The sequence below is a fragment of the Gopherus flavomarginatus genome, chromosome 2 (assembly GCF_025201925.1).
Source record: "Gopherus flavomarginatus isolate rGopFla2 chromosome 2, rGopFla2.mat.asm, whole genome shotgun sequence".
NCBI lineage: Eukaryota > Metazoa > Chordata > Testudines > Testudinidae > Gopherus > Gopherus flavomarginatus.
In genome coordinates this window covers 291,409,857-291,429,635 of record NC_066618.1, presented here as the reverse complement: position 1 = coordinate 291,429,635, position 19,779 = coordinate 291,409,857, and the positions used below count along the sequence as shown (strand labels likewise).

General features: G+C 42.7%; 1 protein-coding gene across 5 annotated transcripts in view; it reads left to right on the top strand.

The window, feature by feature from the left end:
* TRAPPC9 (trafficking protein particle complex subunit 9) overlaps nt 1–19,779 on the top strand; it is an 840,301-nt gene that overhangs the window by 411,019 nt on the left and 409,503 nt on the right. For all 5 annotated transcript variants that reach the window (XM_050940629.1, XM_050940628.1, XM_050940630.1 and 2 more), the window contains exon 20: nt 9,302–9,455. In XM_050940629.1, coding sequence (XP_050796586.1) covers nt 9,302–9,455 — 154 coding nt within the window. The remainder of the gene's footprint in view (nt 1–9,301; nt 9,456–19,779) is intronic.

Sequence of the window (19,779 nt, the reverse complement as noted above, 5' to 3'; positions counted from 1 at the left end):
TCTCTTCGAGAACTTGGGTCTCATCCTCAATATAGAGAAGTCAATGCTAATCCCCACTCAGAGGATAGAGTTTTTATCGGAGCACTTCTTCCTCTAGCAAGGTTCCAGACCTTGACGGCCATTATATGACGACTGCAGTCAGCACCCTTGACCTCCATACGCACATGCCTAACTCTATTGGGCCACATGGCGGCTTGCACGTTTGTCACGCAGTATGCGCGGCTTCGCATGAGGCCCCTCCAGTCCTGGCTCATCAGTCAGTACCGTCTGGCCCGGCACCTTCTGGATGCGGTTGTTACCATTCCACAGGACATATTAGGTTCCCTGAGGTGGTGGCTGGACCAGTCCATGGTATGTTCGGGGTTGCCGTTCCATCTGCCCCAGCCTTCGGTGTCCCTGACAACAGATGCCTCAGATCTAGGTTGGGGGGCCCATCTCGGAACCCTACGGACACAAGGTCGGTGGTCATCTCACGAATTAGCCCTCCACATCAACGTACGGGAACTGAGGGCAGTCCGCCTTGCTTGCCAAACATTCCATCTTCAATTTCAAGGTCGCTGTGTCTCGGTATTCACTGACAACACAACGACCATGTATTACATCAACAAGCAGGGCAGCACGAGGTCTTCTGCCCTGTGTCAGGAGACCGTGAGGCTTTGGGACTTCTGCATAGCCCACTCCATTCACCTCATCGCATCCTATCTTCCCGGGGTTCGGAACACGCTGGCGGATCATCTGAGCAGATCCTTCCTTTCCCACGAGTGGTCCCTTCGCCTGGACATTGCCCTTTCGCTCTTCCAGAGGTGGGGATGTCCCCGGATGGACCTCTTCGTGTCCCGAGGGAACAGGAATTGCCAGATATTCTGCTCCTTTCAAAGCCGGGAACCAGGTTCGGTAGCAGATGCCTTCCTTATCCCCTGGATGACGCATCTGTTCTACGCATTCCCTCCATTCCCGCTCGTCCACAAGGTCCTTCTGAAGGTGCGCAGGGACAGGGCCCGCTTGATCATGATAGCTCCAGCGTGGCCCAGGCAACATTGGTACTCCATGTTGCTGGACCTGTCTCTAGCCGACCTTGTCCCCCTGCCCCTTCACCTGGACCTGATCGCTCAGGATCACGGCAGGCTACGTCACCCAGACCTGCAGTCCCTGCACCTCATTGCTTGGCTCCTGAGTGGCTGACCCGGTCCGAGCTCCGTTGCTCTACCCCAGTGCGGCAGGTGCTCCTGGACAGCAGGAAGCCTTCCACCAAAGCGACTTATTCAGCGAAATGGAAGCGCTTCACCTGCTGGTGTGCGGAACGCAGTCTTCTCCCCGCTGAGGTCTCTATTTCCATTATCTTGGACTACATCTGGTCCCTTAAGGAACAGGGCCTGGCGATATCATCTCTTCGGGTTCATCTGGCGGCCATCTCCACTTTTCACCCAGGGGAGGATGACCAATCGGTTTTCTCTCACCCTATGGTAACAAGATTCCTTAAGGGATTGGAGCGTCTATACCCCCAGGTTCGACGCCCTACCCCTACCTGGGACCTGAACCTAGTTCTCACCCGGCTCATGTCCCCACCGTTTGAGCCATTGTCGACTTGCTCCCTGCTCTATCTCTCCTGGAAGACTGCCTTCCTGGTGGCCGTCACCTCAGCCAGAAGGGTGTCAGAGCTCCGGGCTCTCACTGTAGTAGATCCCCCCTATACGGTGTTCCACAGGGACAAGGTCCAGCTGAGACCGCACCCAGCCTTTCTCCCCAAGATGGTCTCAGCCTTTCGTGTCAACCAGGACATCTTTCTCCCTGTCTTTTTCCCAAAACCCCACTCGTCCCGCAGGGAACAGCAGCTTCCCTCGCTGGACGTCCATCGAGCACTTGCGTTTTATATAGAGAGAACCAAGCCGTTCCGCAAAACCCCCCAACTCTTTGTGGCGGTGGCGGAACGGGCCAAGGGGTTACCGGTTTCCTCTCAAAGAATCTCCTCGTGGGTAACGTCCTGTATCCAAGCCTGCTATGACTTAGCTCGTACTCCTCTGGGTCACGTGACTGTTCACTCTACCAGGACTCAAGCGTCATCGACAGCTTTCCTCGCCCACGTGCCCATTAAGGAGATCTGTAGGGCAGTGACCTGGTCCTCCATTCATACCTTCGCTTCCCATTATGCCCTGGTCCAGCAGTCCAGAGATGACGCAGCCTTCGGCTCCGCAGTGCTACACGCCGCGACTTCTCATTCCGACCCCACGGCCTAGGTAAGGCTTGGGATTCACCTAACTGTAATGGATATGAGCAATCACTCGAAGAAGAAAAGACGGTTACACACCTTTGTAACTGTTCTTCGAGATGTGTTGCTCATATCCATTCCACACCCGCCCTCCTTCCCCACTGTTGGAGTAGCTGGCAAGAAGGAACTGAGGAGCGGGCGGGCCGGCAGGGGTATATATCAGGCGCCATGCCGGCGCCACTCTAGGGGGCGACCTGCCGGCCCACCGGAGTTGCTAGGGTAAAAATCTTCCGACGAACGTGCATGCGCAGTGCGCACACCTAACTGGAATGGATATGAGCAACACATCTCGAAGAACAACAGTTACAAAGGTGAGTAACCATCTTTTCCATGTTGTATTTAGCTGTGACATCCTGAGTATGTTTCCCGGACCTGTGTAAGCTCAAAAGTTTCTCTCTTACACCAACAGAAGTTGGTCAAGTAAAAGAAACTACCTCACCTACCTTGTCCCTCTGTTTCATTGTTTATTTCACAGTGCAAGGATCAAGTTGAAACTAAGTGCTATGCATTCCCCTTCCATATCTCCTGCTTTTTATTTGGAAGCTATCAATTAGTGCCTCTTCACAAAATCACTTCAAAACTAGAACATCTTTAAGTTCTTAAAATAATAAGCATAACACAAAGGACACTTTTTATCTATAAAATTCAGAACACATTTGTTAAGGCGATGGTACACAGAAGGTGACATACAGCATTTAAAAGTCGACTGGTCTAGGCATGTTTCAGTGGAAATATAGCCTGTGTGTGTGTATCTATAGATTTTCTTCATGATGTATGGTAGATGTGGTGTTCAAGGCATTTCCTTTTTATATATTTGATTTTTAGTAGATTAAAGCCTTCCATTTCAGTAAACATTGAGGAGTAAATGGTAAAGGAGTTTTAATGATACAATACCAGGAAAGTGACAGAACTTCATATGAATTTTTTTAGTAATAGGAGCACTGAAAGGTTATGTAATATAAGAATATTTAAAAGATTCTTTCCTTTGTCATGAATTTCTAACATTCTGATTCTTTCCACTTCCTGCACCACCAGGTACCCTCATTATAGTACTGTACCTGTTGTATTGTTCTGCAGATTACGCTATGTGATGTTTTTTCCTCCATGGTTTTGCCTCATCCTCACGGTTTATAACATTTATTCTCAGGATGCTACTGTATTGTGCTGCCTGTCTCCCTTGATGTAATATCAGTGCAGTATATATCATACACTTGAGCATAGGTGCAAGCATTGGTTAAAATTGATTGAAACAGGGCTAAGAGCTTTCACCATAAGAACCAAGGAGGAGGGTGAGCAGTCTGGGGGGTCTTCTTACTCAACCAGGTAGAGAAAGGGAAGATCTTCCGCTGCTTTTCTTAGATATGGAAGATCTGTGCTGTTTCCCACTCACTCTTTCTTTAACTGTTGTGTACAAGTTCCACAGTCTTACAAGGGATGAATTCCTGATACTGACAAGAAAGACAAGGAAATAATAGGATACTTAAATAAAAAGTGGAAGACTAATGAATGGCGCTCAGGGAGGGTCTCATAAATTTGATGTGATTTGTCAGTTTAGCATTACCATTTTATGTTTTGTGGAAGGCACAGCAGATGAATTCCCTGAGGGCCATCACATATTGAGCAAATGTTATCGTTAACAGCAATTTATCATTGATAATCATTTCATTGCAAAGCACACGCCCACAAATAACTCAAATGTTTCCTTGTCTCTTTATCATATATATTTTGGGTACCTTGACATTAAATTAAATGATAATATCTTAATATTTTGTCATTTAGACTATAATTTTGTTGGTTGGTTTTGTGTGTGTCTATTGAGCTTCTCTGAATCATGTCTGGAAGTTTAGTACAGCCCTCCTCAACAGGATTATGCCAAATTATACTCCTTAGCATGAATATATTTGCACAACATATGCATTTTACATGTTCATGAGCTCAGTGATAGTTTTGTATATGTCTAATCTTGAAGTAATCAAAGCATTTGAAGAATGTTTCTGGCTCTTTTTACTGTCTTAATGCAGGAGGATATTTGTGTTTACTTCCTCCAAATTGATTTGATTACCTCAGCTTTTAGGCAAGTTATTTCTGCCTCCCAGTCAAAGGGGAAGGAATTTTCTTAGACAATGAATTTGATTAAAGGTGTAATAAAGCTAAATAAAACATTGATTTACTATATCAGAAGGGTAGCCATGTTAGTCTGGATCTGTAAAAAGCAACAAAGAGTCCTGTGACACCTCATAAACTAACAGAAGTATTGGAGCATAAGCTTTCGTGGGCGAATACACACTTCATCAGACGCGTGAACATGCATTTGATGAAGTGGATATTCACCTACGAAAGCTTATGCTCCAATACTTCTGTTAGTCTATGATTTACTATAGAAATTTCTCATTTTTTAAAAAAGTTTTGATGGTTGTTGTGGCTGTGGAGTGTTACAAGTGCTGCAAAGTTGTTAATGCTATTAGTGCTGCTATTCTTGGTTCTCCATTGTTTGCTGCACTAGCACAGAATACAGTTGGCTAATTCAGCAGACCTCAGTGTTCATAAAAGGAGACCATAGGCTTAGTTTGGGGATGAAGGTGCTTGGACAAGTTTATTGTTTACAAAGGACAGTTCTAGTGCCCCATAGAAGCTGCAGGTACACTAATACTTGTATGCCTGCAACAAGGTACCAGTTCAATCAGCATAGCAGTATTCTGTCCCCTAGACCAGTACAAAGATGCCTCTCTTATGCCTTCTACTTTTATACATCAATACAAACAAGTTAGGTATTACACTCCAGATGTTGTTAATTAACACCTTATGCCTGCTAGTTCAAACACATGATCATCCATTATCCTGTTATCCCACCCTTATTCTATGAGGGGTTGATGTGTTCCAGCACCGTCTCTTCGGAATGTGTTTACATAGCTACTTGAGAACTCTGGGTGTTCTTGTATCTTCCTCTCAGGTCAGGAATGTTGACTAATACTTGGTTGACTCATACCTAGTGTATTGCTGTTCTGCCAAGGCCAGGTCTACTCTGGTTCATAGCCTTTGGTTCATACTGTCAGTTATGCCTGGGGCTCCAGCAAGACCTACAGTGGTGACACTCCTATTCAGTGGCAGCCTGCAGGATCAATAACGGTGCCACCATTGGCTCCCTGCCACATCTGTGCTCTTTGACTATGGAGGAGAATCATGGAGCATTAACAATTTCTCCTGTAAATTACTCTTCATTTAGGTTCTAGCCTGATGCTGTGTTCTGAGTCCCTCTTTCCACCTCAAACTTTTATGACTGTAAGTTACTCTCTGTACTTTGGGATGCGCCAAAGCTTTGTCCTACATTTACCAAGGGCTAGAAATAAGACTGAATTCACTGAAATAAATCTTTATTATAGAAAACATTTTCTATTCTGTAGGATATTTTAATTAAAAAATTAAGCAAACGTCACAAATTCAATAAACCTCCCTCTCCAAGAAAAATCTGTAAGTTGGTTACTTCAGTTACTTCCATTATTCTACATTTGCCAGTCTTAGTACATCCATGAAAAATATTTCCACATTTGAAATTTGCTGAGGTACAGAACAGAAGCTAATGTAGTTCCGTCCAACCTTAGGAAATGTACTTGACACTCCTGCTCTTGGGTGAGTTGTATTGCCACAGGAATTATGCTAAAAGCTGGTCTCTTTCATTGTGTCTTGCCTAGGAGCAAAGTCATCAGCAGTCATTCATTTTTTGTTGTTGTCCAAGGTAGCGTATTTTAATTCTTTACTAATTAATTCTTTCCATAGCAGTCCATTTCAGAAAGTGCTTCTTATTTGATACTTTGACAGGAAACACATTCTATTGGATCCAGGAAAACCCATTTCACACTACATTCAGAAAGGTGTAAATTCTTGTTTTTTATATAATTGTTGTTTATAGTTTAATATCTGATTGTTTAGCACACACTATACCATAATATTTTAATTTGTTTTCATGCCTCACCATATGCTTGTTAGGTAATTATTTCACTAATTATTTGTTTGTATTACTATTACCGTAAGATGTTGAAAATACTGTCTAGTCGTGGCTGAGATGCACTGAGAGATGCTGAAGCGATGGACTTCATGAGTTTTGCTTACAAATGTTTTAATGTACAATATCTGCATGGAAATTGGGTACTTTTGCAGTTATCTCGTGCATGAGTAAATATAGGTTTTGCATTTACAAAAATTGTAGGTTTATGTTAGGAAGTGTGTGTGTGTGTGTGTGAGAGAGAGAGAGAGAGAAGCTCCTTTTGGCATAGTTATACTAAACAGCATGTCCACACTCTGGAGTCTTTTATTCATGTTATAAAGTGACTCGTTGGGGTGCTGGAATCTTCATTTGTACATCTATATGCAGGGGCATGTCAGTGTTTAGTGGTAAATTCATCATTTTTTAATCACCTTTTTTCTATCGGGGGCCAGTGACCCACAGAAAAAATCAGTCGAGGGCCACACACAGCCCCGTGCGGGGTTGCGGGGCGGAGGCTCAGGGCTTCCCCAAGCCTCCGGAGTGGGGCCAGAAATGAGGGGTTCAGGGTGCAGGAGGGGGCTTTGGGCTGGGGCAAGCAGTTGGGATGCGGACTCCGGATGGGAGTGTGGACTCTGGGTTGGGGCTGCGCCAGGGGTTTGGGAAGCAGAAGGGGGCTCTGGGCTGGGCTCAAGAGGTTTGGAATGCGGAATCAAGCTCAGGGCTGGGACAGGGGATTGAGGTGTGGGAGGAGGTTTGGGGTGTGGGCTCTGGGAGGGAGTTTCAGTGTGAGAGAGGGCTCAGGGCTGGGGCAGGGGGTTGGGGTGTAGGTGGGGATGCGGGGAGAGAGTTAGGGTGCGGGAGGGGGTTCTGACCTGGGGCAAGGGGTTGGGCTGCAGGTGCAGGTGTGGGCTCTGGGATGGAATTAGGGTACAGGAGGTGATTCTGACCTGGGGCAGCGGGTTTTGGGTGCGGGCTCCGGCTGGGCAGCACTTACCTCAGGTGGTTTCCAATCAATGGCATAGCGGGGCTAAGGAAGGCTCCCTGACTGCTTCTCTGCACTGGTCCCAGAAGAGGTGACCATGTCCAGTCCCTGGGCGGAGGGAGCAAGGAGTCTCTGCGCAGTGTTTGCTGCCCACGCCCACAGGTGCCACCCTGTAGCTCCCATTGGCCATGGTTCCCGGCCAATGGGACCTGCAGAGCCGGCACTGGGGGCAGGGTCTGCGCGTGGAGCTTCCCTGATCGCTCCTGCTCCTAGGGGCTGCAGAGACATGCTGGTTGCTTCCAGGAGCTGCATGGAGCCTATTGGACTTTTAACCGCCTGGCAACCCTAGCTTCCCCCCGCAGTTAGGCGAGCCAGCGCTTGTGACTCCAGCCACACGGGGGCATCAAGGCTAGGGGCTTCTGATCTGCAGCATGGAGACTTGCCATGGGCCAGATGAAATGAGGCAGTGGGCCATAAATTCCTCACCCCTGTTTTAAGTTATGAGTTTTATAAGTATAATTTTTGAAGGAAACAAAAGTTAAAATTAATTTCAGGGACACTTTGATATTCTTACAATTTTTTTTCTTTTTTTGGTTTTCTTTTACATTTACTTTGATGCTGTATGGGTTTGAGTTGCTAAAATGTAATTTATAGTGTTTTCTTACTAGCATACTCATATTTTAAGCAGGGTGAATTTATTTCAATGAAAGTGGTGTAAATCACTGGTTTTAATCATAATTTAAATAAGCAACAAGAAACCTTGATTTAAATAATTATTTTTAACTTTTTTTTTGCATTTGCACATTTTAGTTATTCTCCTAAAGAAAGATTGATTCTCATGGCTGATAACCATTAAAGCATGTTGATTTGCTACTAAATATAGCCTTTATATTAAATTTGATGCTTCTTTTTGCTAACCAGGAGGATACACTATAGCTATACATTTATTTAAGCAGTTATATAGCTTAACTTTCATTTATTGACATTCTTAATTTTTACATTGTTAATATTTAGAAAATGAAGAATAACACTTCTTATTTACTAATTTTTTTTTTTTTTTTACTGGTGATATGTATCAAACTCTGTTTGGATGGAAATTCAGCAAAAAGGCACAAAACAGCATTTTAATTTTTTTATTAAATACTACTACTTTAATATGTTGAATACGTAGAAGAAAACATTTATCACAACATATGTTTCATTTAAATCTAACTGATTTATTAAACAAACAAGTATTATGTGTAGTTAGTGAATTGAACTGATTTTGTGGTTGCCATGTCTTTCAAGATTTTAGAATTAGTACAGCTCATCCTCTTTCACTTTTGATTCAGAGACTGAAAGAGGAAAACAAGCTTTCCTAGCTGTTCAACTCCCAGCTGGTTTCTTAACTTTGAATTAAGTCTTTGAACTGAACTAAAATAGGTTGAAAAACGGAAATGGAGAAAGTATTATCTTTACTGAACCAAGCTTTAGGGGTGTCACCGTTTGTCCAAATGTTAAGTATCACAGGGGTAGCCATGTTAGTCTGGATCTGTAAAAGCAGCAAAGAATCCTGTGTCACCTTATAGACTAACAGACGTTTTGGAGCATGAGCTTTCGTGGGTGAATGCATCTGATGAAGTGGGTATTCACCCACGAAAGCTCGTGCTCCAAAACGTCTGTTAGTCTATAAGGTGCCACAGGATTCTTTGCTGCTTGTCCAAATGTTGTTGTTGCATCCTATGTATCTTCATCACTTTGAAAAAGTAAGTTCTGCTGGTAGGCTTTCTAGTGGCAGCTTTGAGTTTTGAGGAGCCCCAGTGAAGTGAACCGGTTTCAGGGATGAAGGGACCCCTAGTGTTTTCTCAATTTACCAGTATGGATCTTTGATCATAACTTGCTTTCAGTATTCTGTATCATGAATCATGATATTAATGCATCATTGTGATCCAGATTACTCTTACTGAAGCAATATATAATACCTTTTTGTTTGGTTTAGTAAAAGTATGTGAAATGATCTGCGGGAGACATTCCCACTAAATTGTTGTATTAATAATTCTTTTCTTTTCTTCCTTTTTTTCCCCCACCTCAGTATGGCTATCCAGGTTGACAAGTTTAATTTCGAGAGTTTCCCAGATTCCCCTGGTGAAAGGATACAGTTTGCAAACCCAAAGCAACTGGAAGAAGAGAGACAGCAGGCAAAAGGTCTGGAGATCAACAGCAAGTTAGACGTTTGCTGGAAAATTATATCCTTTTAATATATGCTTGATTTTTTATATATTGTGATAGACCCAGGCCAGTTGGGTACAGCAGAATAGCACGGAAGGCAGCTATCCTGGCCACTGGATTAACAGTTTTCTGTTCTCTGACTGACCAGAGCAGGGGCTGTTCCAGGCTAATGAGAACACCTGACTCTAATTAACCAGCAAAGAGTCAGGTGAGCCCATTAAGCTAATGTGACCACCTGACTCTAACTATAAAAAGGGCTCGCTACAGTCAGGCAGAGGGGAGTCAGAGGAGAGGAAGTGCAGCTGAAGGGCTGATTAATGAACACACCCTCAAACCATCGTTAAGGGAGCCCTAGGGTAAGGGTGAAGAAGGGAGAAACAGGAGAACTGTGGGGAAGTGGCCCAGGGAAAATGTAGCAGCTCTGGCAGTGAAAGGTTGGCTGCCAACAGCTGCCACCATTAGGATCCCTGAGCCAGAACCCTGAGTAGAGAGCAGGCCTGGGTTCCCCCCAACCCACCACTACAGGAACACCTCCTGAGAGGGGAAGTCAGGCTCCTGTCAGGACAGGAGGCTAAACTGTTCTGAAAGAAGCCCCCAGGCGCAACAGAGACCGTGGGAGTTCTCTCACCAACCTCCTTGCTGGCCTATGATGAAAAGGACTCAGTAGACTGTAACCCTGGACCTAGAGAGAGAAGGGCTATGTGGAGGGTCACAGTAAGCCACTGAGGCTAGCATAAACCACCTAGAAGCACAGAACCCATGGGGGCAAGGTCAGAGCTCTGCCACAATATATATATATAGCAGCCTTATGACACATTTTATTTTATAATTTATATCACTGTTTAATAAGGTTACTGAAAGGGAAAACAATTAGAACTTAACATTATTACAGACTTCTTAATTAATTGCTCTGTATTTTATTTAGATTTTTCACGATGTTCAGGTCTTAATATAATGGTTGTCTTAATCTGAGTCATATGGGTGTGCTGCAAATCCTGTCTATTTCCCCAACTTTTGGGGAATGCAGAATAGCAGTGAAGTTTGATGTTATATAAAATTAGATTAGTTCTCTCCAAAAGCAAAGTCTGCAAAGCGGTAATGAAATCATGATTTAGCCTTAAAATGCTGAGAATATTTTTTTAAGTTACACATAGAATAATAGACCTGTAGAGCTGGAAAGGACCTTGAGAAGTCCTCAAATCCAGCCCCATGCACTCAGGCAAGAGCAAGTACATCTAGACCATCCCTGATAGGTATTCATCCAACCTGCTTTTAAGATCGTCTAATGATGGGGATTGCTCCCTTGCAAGCCTTTTCCAAAACTTAATTACCAGTATAGTTCAATTTTTTTCCCTAAAATCTAACCTAAATCTCCGTACTGCAGATTAGGCCCATTACTTCTTGTCCTACCTTCAGCAGACATGGAGAACAATTATTCACTGTTCTCTTTATAACAAACCTTAACATATTTGAAGACTAATTTCAAGTACTCCCCCTCAGTCTTCTTTTCTCAAGATTAAACTTGACCAGTTTTTCTAACCTTTCCTCATTAGTCAGGTTTTCCAAACCTTTTCTCATGTTTGTGGCTCTCCTCTGAGCTGTCTGCCAATTTTTCCACATCTTTCCAAAATGTGGCACCTAGAACTGGACACTACTCCAGCTGAGCCTCACTAGTGCTGTATAGAGTGGGACAATTCCCTCTCATATAACACTGTTGTTAATACACACCAGAATAGCAGACTTTTCACAACTACCTTACATTGTTAGCTCTTATTCAGTTTGTCTTCCACTATAACCTTCAGAGCCTTTTCAGCAATATTACCCCCTAACCAGTTTTCTCCATTTTGCAGTTGTGCATTTGATTTTTCCTTCCTAAGTGAAGTATTTTGCACTTGACTTTAATGCACATCTCTCCCTCCCCAATCCTTTTTGGAGTGGTCTGTTTCATTATAGACTTATTTTGTTACGGTGCCTTTGCCCCTTAACGTTCCCTAATAATATGATGATTAAAATAATAATAATGCATTGTACATATATAGTGCCATTCATCCAGAGATTTCAGATGCTTTGTCATCACTAATTATTGAAAATGCACATAAATGCTGTGACGTGGGTTCGTAATATTATATATCTCTAATGATGATGAGTATACTCAACCACAGTAAATTGAAAATGACTTGCCATAAGAAGTCAGAGACATAACCAGAAATAGATACCAAGAGTCTTGATGCAAAGTTCCATGTCTTGCTCATTAGACAACATTTAAAAAACAATCCATGCTATGAAAAATTTCTGTTTAACCAAATCTCCTATATAATATTGCTAGTAGATTCAACCTTCTGACATCTATTAAAATATTTAAACCCTTCCTGATAACATGGATGAGGATCTTACACTGGAATTGGTGACATGCTGTAATAATCCTAGTGCCCTCATCTTTTTGGTTGTTATTGAGTAGCAATATTAATGTACCTATTGCATTCTTTATTTAATTGCAAAAAATATATCAAATAATTTTCTGAGTGACAGTTGTTTGACCTGTCTAGGTGAGGGACATATGAGGGACTAATGCCCCATTTGCATCTCCTTCCCCACCAGAACTAAAAAAACAGAGACAGTAGTCTGAATATTCACCTCATGAAAGAGGTGATGTGACCTGCATCTGAACCAGGCCCTGATTGTTATATAGACTGGACTCTGAATCCACCTGGAGCCACCCCTCCCTTACTCAAATCACAAGTTGGGTGACAAACGTCACACTTCATCTTCTCAGTCAGATTCAAAGCATTCCAAACATTCCTCTACGACTCGGTCTCCTCCAAGAAAATCTTCCTGTAAATCTCTGGTATTGGTTTGAAGCCTCACAAATCTAAATACTCAGTGGTCCCATCTGAGATGGCACTCTTGAGGCAATGAAGATTGGAGTCATCACCTCTGCCTACTGCTCCTTCCTCTCCTCAGCCGATTCTGTGTGCTTCAGAACCAATACACTTCTACTCTGCGTGTCTTCTTGTTGGCAAAAGATCTTTTGTCTTTCGCACCTGACTCTCCTTTGATGCAGCCGTGTGCATTGTTTACTCCATTGACACACCCAGCACTGTTGACCCACTCTGTGGTTACACTGGCACCAGTGGTGCACCCACACCAGCAACACACACTCTGGTTATGCCTTCACTGTTTTCACTGACTTCATCACCTTTCTGACTACCCCAGCCATTGCCTGTTATTTAGCCTTATTGATCTCCTATGTGAAGACCACCTAGCACCCCATTGAGAACTGCACTTCCCTATTCTGAAGAGGTTTGTTTGTTCTTCAGACTCTGAAAGGGAAGAACCCGTTTCTCCTTCCAGATCTTCCAGCTAACCCTACAGGTCTTTCAATACTTGATGTAAAGATCAGGATTGGGTTCCCTACAGGGAGACTCCAGCTTGGGGTGCCCCATGGATGTCTCCATCTATGCCATACCCTCCATAGCCTTATTAGTCTTAGGCTGACTACAGACACTCTAGACCTCTGTCTCATTCACTTTCTAGGAGGAAGTCTCCTTCTTCTTTATTGCAGGAGTTATTTTCTCAACATCCTACTACTATTCCTCAGTTTGCTGTGCTGGACCCCATGGAGGACAGAGAATTATTGGAGGAGTTATTAGACATTCCTCTCCACATTTCTTTATCATATGAAGTGGTTATTCTAGTGTCAACACCTCCCACAGGAGACTTCAGTTTTCCAGGATCTCATGAGGAGGGTGTCTACCTTTTAGGGGTCCATGTGGCGATTGTACAGAATGTTCACACTCTGGCAGACCCTGTCTTATATACCTTGTAAGGCTAAGAAAGTTGACTGGTGATATCAGGTCCCTTATCAAGACCTTGGTGATTTCTTTAACCACCCAGTTCCTGATTCTTTACTGATCACAGCCACTAATAAACGGTCTTGTCAATTCCAATCTAAAGCCACTCTGAAGGATAAGGAATTTAATAGATTAGATTTATATGATTTGTAAGACTTTTTGCACTTCCACATTCGAAATAAGGGTTGCTAGTTATCAATCTAAAAACAACTGTATTATTTCTCTATCATTTCTAAGTTTGCTGATAAGTTGCCAGAGCAGTATAGGGGCCAGTTTCTATTTTTGATTTCTGAGGGTCAATTTACAGCTTGTACATGTCTTCAGGCAGACTAGATGTTGCTGACGCTGCCTTACCACTGCAGTCTTTGTGAAACATTCGTCCTGGCTGCAAGTTTCTGGCATTCCAAAGAAGCTGCAGAGTACAATAGAAGATTTATCTTTTGAGGGGTCTAAGTTGTTTTCTGCCAAAACAGTCGATGCTATGTGTGCACTGAAGACTCTCTCATGCAACATTTTAATCACTAGGAGTTTACACTCCAGCTATAAAAGCTATTTAGCCCATAATCTTATTCCACACTCTCCTTCTATCAGAGCCCTCAGTATGCTCCTAAGAGAAGGTTAACACTCCTCCATGTCACCAGCCATCTTTGGTTGTTACAGGCCCTTCTCACCAGACAACTGCAGCCTTGAAGCATTTGTTTTGACGACTCAGTCGATCACAGCGCTTTGATTATATCTCCTTCCTTTGGATCATGCCTTTCCCTATTTTACTATTCTTTGGAAAACATCACATTGGCCAGGTGGATACTCGGCACAGTAAAAGAGGGATATGTTATCCAAGGCACCTCCTTCCCATTCCCCTTCCCTTTTCAGGGACACTTCTCATGAGAATTATGCTGTCTTCTAGAATGAGAAGCTACAGAAGAAAATCTTTACCAGCATAGAGGAAAAGGCTTCCAGTCCCAGTACTTACTGGTCCCAAAGAAATCTGGTGGCCCCTGCCTCATTCTGGATCTATAAAAGCTGAACTATTTTATCAAGAAAATCAAGTTCAGAATGGTTATCCTCTCTTGTGTCATCCCTTCCTGGAGATTGGTATGCTGACCTCGATTTGCAAGACTCATGCTTACACTAGGGCAATGAATCTTTGCCACATGTTCTATCTTCAGTTTATGGTGGGCACCAACCAGTACCAGTACACAGTGCTTCCGTTCAGTTTCAGTCCCAAGGGTCTGCACCACATGCATGGCTGTAGTAGCCGCACACCTTGGTTGCTTGGAGATTCAAATTTTTCCTTACTTGGACGATAGTCTAGTTCATGCACCATCAAGCGACACGGTCCAACACATCATCCTAGTCATCAGACTTTTTCTCCCATCTAGGCCTGAAATTAAATTTGGACAAGCCATCATTACAACTGATTCAGCACATAACCTTAATAGGAGCAGACCTCAATACTAGGACAGCCATAGCTTATCTTCCAAAGGAAAGGTGTAAGTCTGTAGCCTTCATTTCTGAAAGCCACAAATCCAACACAGTGACAACCGTGCTTGCCTGCTTCAGCTACTGGACCATGTGTATGTAACTCAGCATGTCAGATTTCACCTTCACTACCTGCAGGCTTGCTCCACTCTGTGACTCTGAGGTCCTACTGTATACTAATACCTCCAGAATGGAGGTTGTTCATAACTCTGAAATGTTCACAACGCTGAACAAAACAATATGGTTTTACTTTCAGAAGTTTACAACTGACCATTGGCTTAATATAGCTTTGAAATTTTACCATGCAGAAGAAGAATGCAAAGTAAAGGCTTAGTGGGGTGGGGGCTTGGGTGCTGGCAGCTTGGTGGGAGTGTTCCAGGTGTGGGGGTATGAGGGTTGGTGGGGGTGGGGATCTGTGTGTGTGTAAGTGTGCGGGGGCTGCAGATACATAGGGTTGGGTGGACAGAGGGGCAGCTCCCTGTACAGTGACCCCTCCCTGTGTGACTGAGGAGTGACTAGAGAGTCCATCCTGGACCTAAGAAACCTTTCTTAACAAAACTTTTGTCAAAACTGGTACATTATTGCAAAAAGGTTTCAGTTCAAAAATGGTTGTCGAAAAATTTCCAACAAGCGCTTCTGCTAGTCCTTCACACATCACCAGTGGTGAACCCCCACAATTTGGGAAACACTACCGTAAAGCTCGCCTTTTCCCCTGTGCCTCACACCATTCCTTAGATGTAGTTCAACCCAATAAAATGTATTTGCGCTGGACTTCAGGATTTTTGTAAATCAGACTCCCTGTTTGCACTGTTCAAGATGCCCCCATCCCCCCCCAAAAAGGGATTGGAAGGGAGAGGCTTTCTGTTCAGTCAAAGCAAAATAGTTGTGCATCTGTATTAAATAAATCAGTACATTAGAGGGACATCCTGGACTTTTGAGTGTGGGGAGCCCATTTATTTCATCACTTCATAGCCCGAAAGAGTCTGCTGCTGTTGACATGATCTGTCAGGCTGTAACCTGTTGGTCAGTCCACAATATTATGTGTCTTTTTGGAATGGATATCGGAGAACTCTGCCTTTTGGGTGTGGTGTCCATGGAGCCGAGGGGTCAAGATGAGAGAACTAGCCGGGGACGATATCTCAGAAAATGTATCTGAGGTATAACTAGATATAGCCCAGATTCCGTGCTGGTGGGCTCTATACAGAAAGAGATTTTTTCATCTTACCTTACCTAACTCCTCTGTTTACTAAAATCAGATTAATTTCCTGAGGTATCCCATTAACTGTACTTTATGTACTTGGATGTGTGTATGAGAGAGATAAGTACATTAGGGAACAATATATGAACAATTTCTCTTGAAGTAATCAAACCTACTCTACAGCTAAATGAAAAAAAATACCTGGAGCTTTAATGCAATGTTCAGTTTCCTAGATATGAATGTTGTATTTTTTTTTATGAGCATATGCAATAAAGGACAGGTAATAAAAGGAGTCATTATAGCTAGACATTACACAGGATCCATCATAATGGGCATTAATGACACAGGTAAAGCTCTTAATTAATGTTGCCTTATGTCAAACATTTTTACATTTAAAAAATTTAGTTTTGAGTGTATTGCGTATGCCATAAATAACAAGATGAATTTAGTTCTTCATATAATTTTTTTAAACAAGCCACCACCTGGGTTGTTTAGAGATTATATTTCTTCAATAACAATCTTGTAACGATAATTGGTTAATATTTTGTGGTGACTGACGCACCATAAAACCAAAAGGTTACATTTTGTCATTAGAGATATGTGCAAATCACATTGACTTCAGTAAAAATTCAGTTGCAAACACTGGAGGGCAGAATTTGTCCTACAGGAGAGAAAGTATTAAATAACCTAATCCACCATGGTCCACATGCTAGTTGACACCCTCAAATAATTCTAGTAGACTGTTGAGGCGTGATTTCCCTTTATGAGAACCATGTTTTACTCTTCTCCAACAGATAATATTCATCTATGTATCTGCTAATTCTGTTATTTACTGTACTTTCAACCAATTTGCCCGGTACTCGAGTTAGGTTTACCAGTCTGTAATTGCCAGAATCACCTGTGGAGCCTTTTTAAAATATTTGCATCACATTAGACATTTTCCAGTTATCTGATATAGAAGCTGATTTAAATGATAGGTTACATACCACAATTAGTAGTTCTGCAATTTCACTTCTCTGTTCCTTCAGAATTCCTGGATGAATGCCATGTATTCCTGGTGACTTCTTATTGTTTAATTTATCAGTTTATTCCAAAAACCTCCTTTAATGACACCTCAATCTGGTACAGTTCCTCAGATTTCTCACCTAAAAAGAATGGCTCAGGTTTGGGAATCTCAAACATGTCCTTAGCCATGAAGACCAATGCACAGAATTCATTTAGTTTCTCCGCAGTCGCCTTATCATCCTTGAGTGCTCCTTTAGCATCTCAGTCATCTAGTGGCCCCGCTGGTTGTTCAGCAGGCTTCCTGTTTCTGGTGTACTTAAAAAAAAATTGTTGTTACTTCTTGAGTCTTTGGCATTGTTCTTCAAATTCACTTTTGGCACTGTACCTTTTAATTTCTGTTTTAACTGACTTCCTCATTTTTGTGTAGTTCCTGTTTCTGAAATTAAATGTTATCATGGTGGACTGCTTTGGTGTTTCCACCTCCACAGGAATGTTAAATTTTATTACATTATGATTACAATAACTCTTCACTTAACGTTGTAGTTTTGTTCCTGAAAAATATGACTTTAAGTGAAACGATGTTAAGCGAATTCAATTTCCCCAGTAGAATTAATGTAAATGGGAGGAGGGGAGGGGTGTTAGGTTCCAAGAAATTTTTTTTTGCCATACAAAAGGCATTCTATACATTTTAAACAATTTTAAACAAGCAGTTTAATACAGGTATAAGTTTTAAACAATTTAATACTACAATCATCATTGCTGAGTATGAAGCAATGGGAACATCATTGCTGGGTAGGAAGCAACAGGAGGTGCCCCAGCCTTACCCCCACACAGGCACAGCCCACTGGCACTGCAGACAGTGAGGCAGGCAAGAAGGCTGAAGGTGCCACAGGCTAGGAGAAGCACATTGCACAACAGCAGCGGCAGCTTCCCCTATGTTGCAAGCACCAGGGGCAGGGGGCTCAACACTCGGCCCTCCCACTCCACCCTTTCCCCCAACCCCCCACCCTTAACCCACCTCTTCTCCCCCTTTACTCAGCATGCCACATCCTCGCTCCCTCCCGCCTCCTGCCTGCAGCAATCAGCTGGTTTACGGTGTTCAGGAGAAAGGGGGAGCTTGTGCACTGAGTCCTCGCTCCGCCCCCACCTCCTGCCTCCTGAATGCTGCAAACCAGCTGATTGTCATGGGCAGGAGGAGCTGGGGAAGGCACTGATCTGCAGGGTCCTCTGGGGTGGGGGGGGAGCTGATGGAGGACTGCCAGTGTGGACAAAGCAGGCAGCCAAACAATGTTATAGTGGAGCATTGCATAATTTTAAAGGAGCACGGATGTAAGATCGAAACAACGTTAAGCGAGATGACGTTAAGTGGGGACTTACTGTACTATTACCAAGTGGTTCAGGTATACTCATGTCTTGGAGCAGATCCTCTGCTCCATTTAAAACTAAATCAAGAATTGCTTCTCTTGTGGCTTCCAGGACTAGCTTCCCCAAGAAGCAGTCATTGAAGGTGTCAAGAAACTTTGTCTGCATCCCGTCCTGAGATGACATATACCCAGTCAATATGAGGATAGTTGAAATCCCCCATTATTATTGAGTGTTTCATTTTTATAGCCTCTCTAATCTCCCTGAGCATTTCACAGTCACTATCACCATCCTGGTCAGGAGGTTGGTTGTATATCCGTACTGCTATATTCTTGTTATTCAAGCATGGCCTTACTATCCATGGAGATTCTATGGTACAGTTTGGTTCATTTAAAATTTTACTTCATTTGACTCTGTTTTCTTTCACGTATAGTGACACTCCTCCACTAGCATAACCTGTTCTGTCCTCCTGATATATTTTGTACCCCAATATTACTGTGTCCCATTGATTATCTTCATTCCACCAAGTTTCTGTGATGTCTGTTATATCAATATCCTCATTTAATACGAGGCACTCAAATTCACCCATCTTACTATTTAGACTTCTACCATTTGTATCTAAACACTTAAAAATTGTCACTTTTCAGCTGTTTGCCATTCTGTGATGTAATTGAATGGGTCTTTTTCATTTAACTGTTTCTCATCAGACTCTACCCGTATTTTATCATCTTCTACCCACTCCTCCTTACTAGGATATAGATAATCTCCATTAATAGACCCTCCCCTAAGGGATGTCTGTGTCTGAACCACATGCTCCTCTGCACCTGTCGGCTTCCTCCCAGCCCTTACTTTAAAAACTGCTCTACGACCTTTTTAATTTTATGTGCCAGCAACCTGATTCCGTTTTGCTTTAAGTAGAGCCCATCCTTCCTGTATAGGCTCCTCTTTTCCCAAAAGATTTCCCAGTTTCTAATAAATCTAACCCCCTCCTTTATAGGCCCCCAGTGCACACTGCTTTCCAGAATATTCCAGAGTCTCAGAGTGAGCCTAGTTTCCTTAATTGAGAACGTATAGAACGTCATCTTGAACAGTTCTAGTCACAGATAAGTAACCTTCATTTTTGAATAACTTTACACGGTTCTAAGTGTTTTTGTGGGACACAGACTGATCCTGGAGATTGGTAATAGGATATGTTGGCACTCGTACTAAATTGTGGTTTTCTTTTTATTTTTCTTTTTTTTTAAGAAATACCTTAGAGTTATTCGTTTCCACTATCAGTCAGTTCAGATCTGTCACAGATAAATAGTCACAATACAATAACTGGTACTTTCTGATAATAATCTGTTTTTCTATAAATATATCGTCAATTTCAGACTAATTATCAGACACAAACCCACCACCACAATAGAGACAAACTACAAATATATATTAAATTACAGTGAC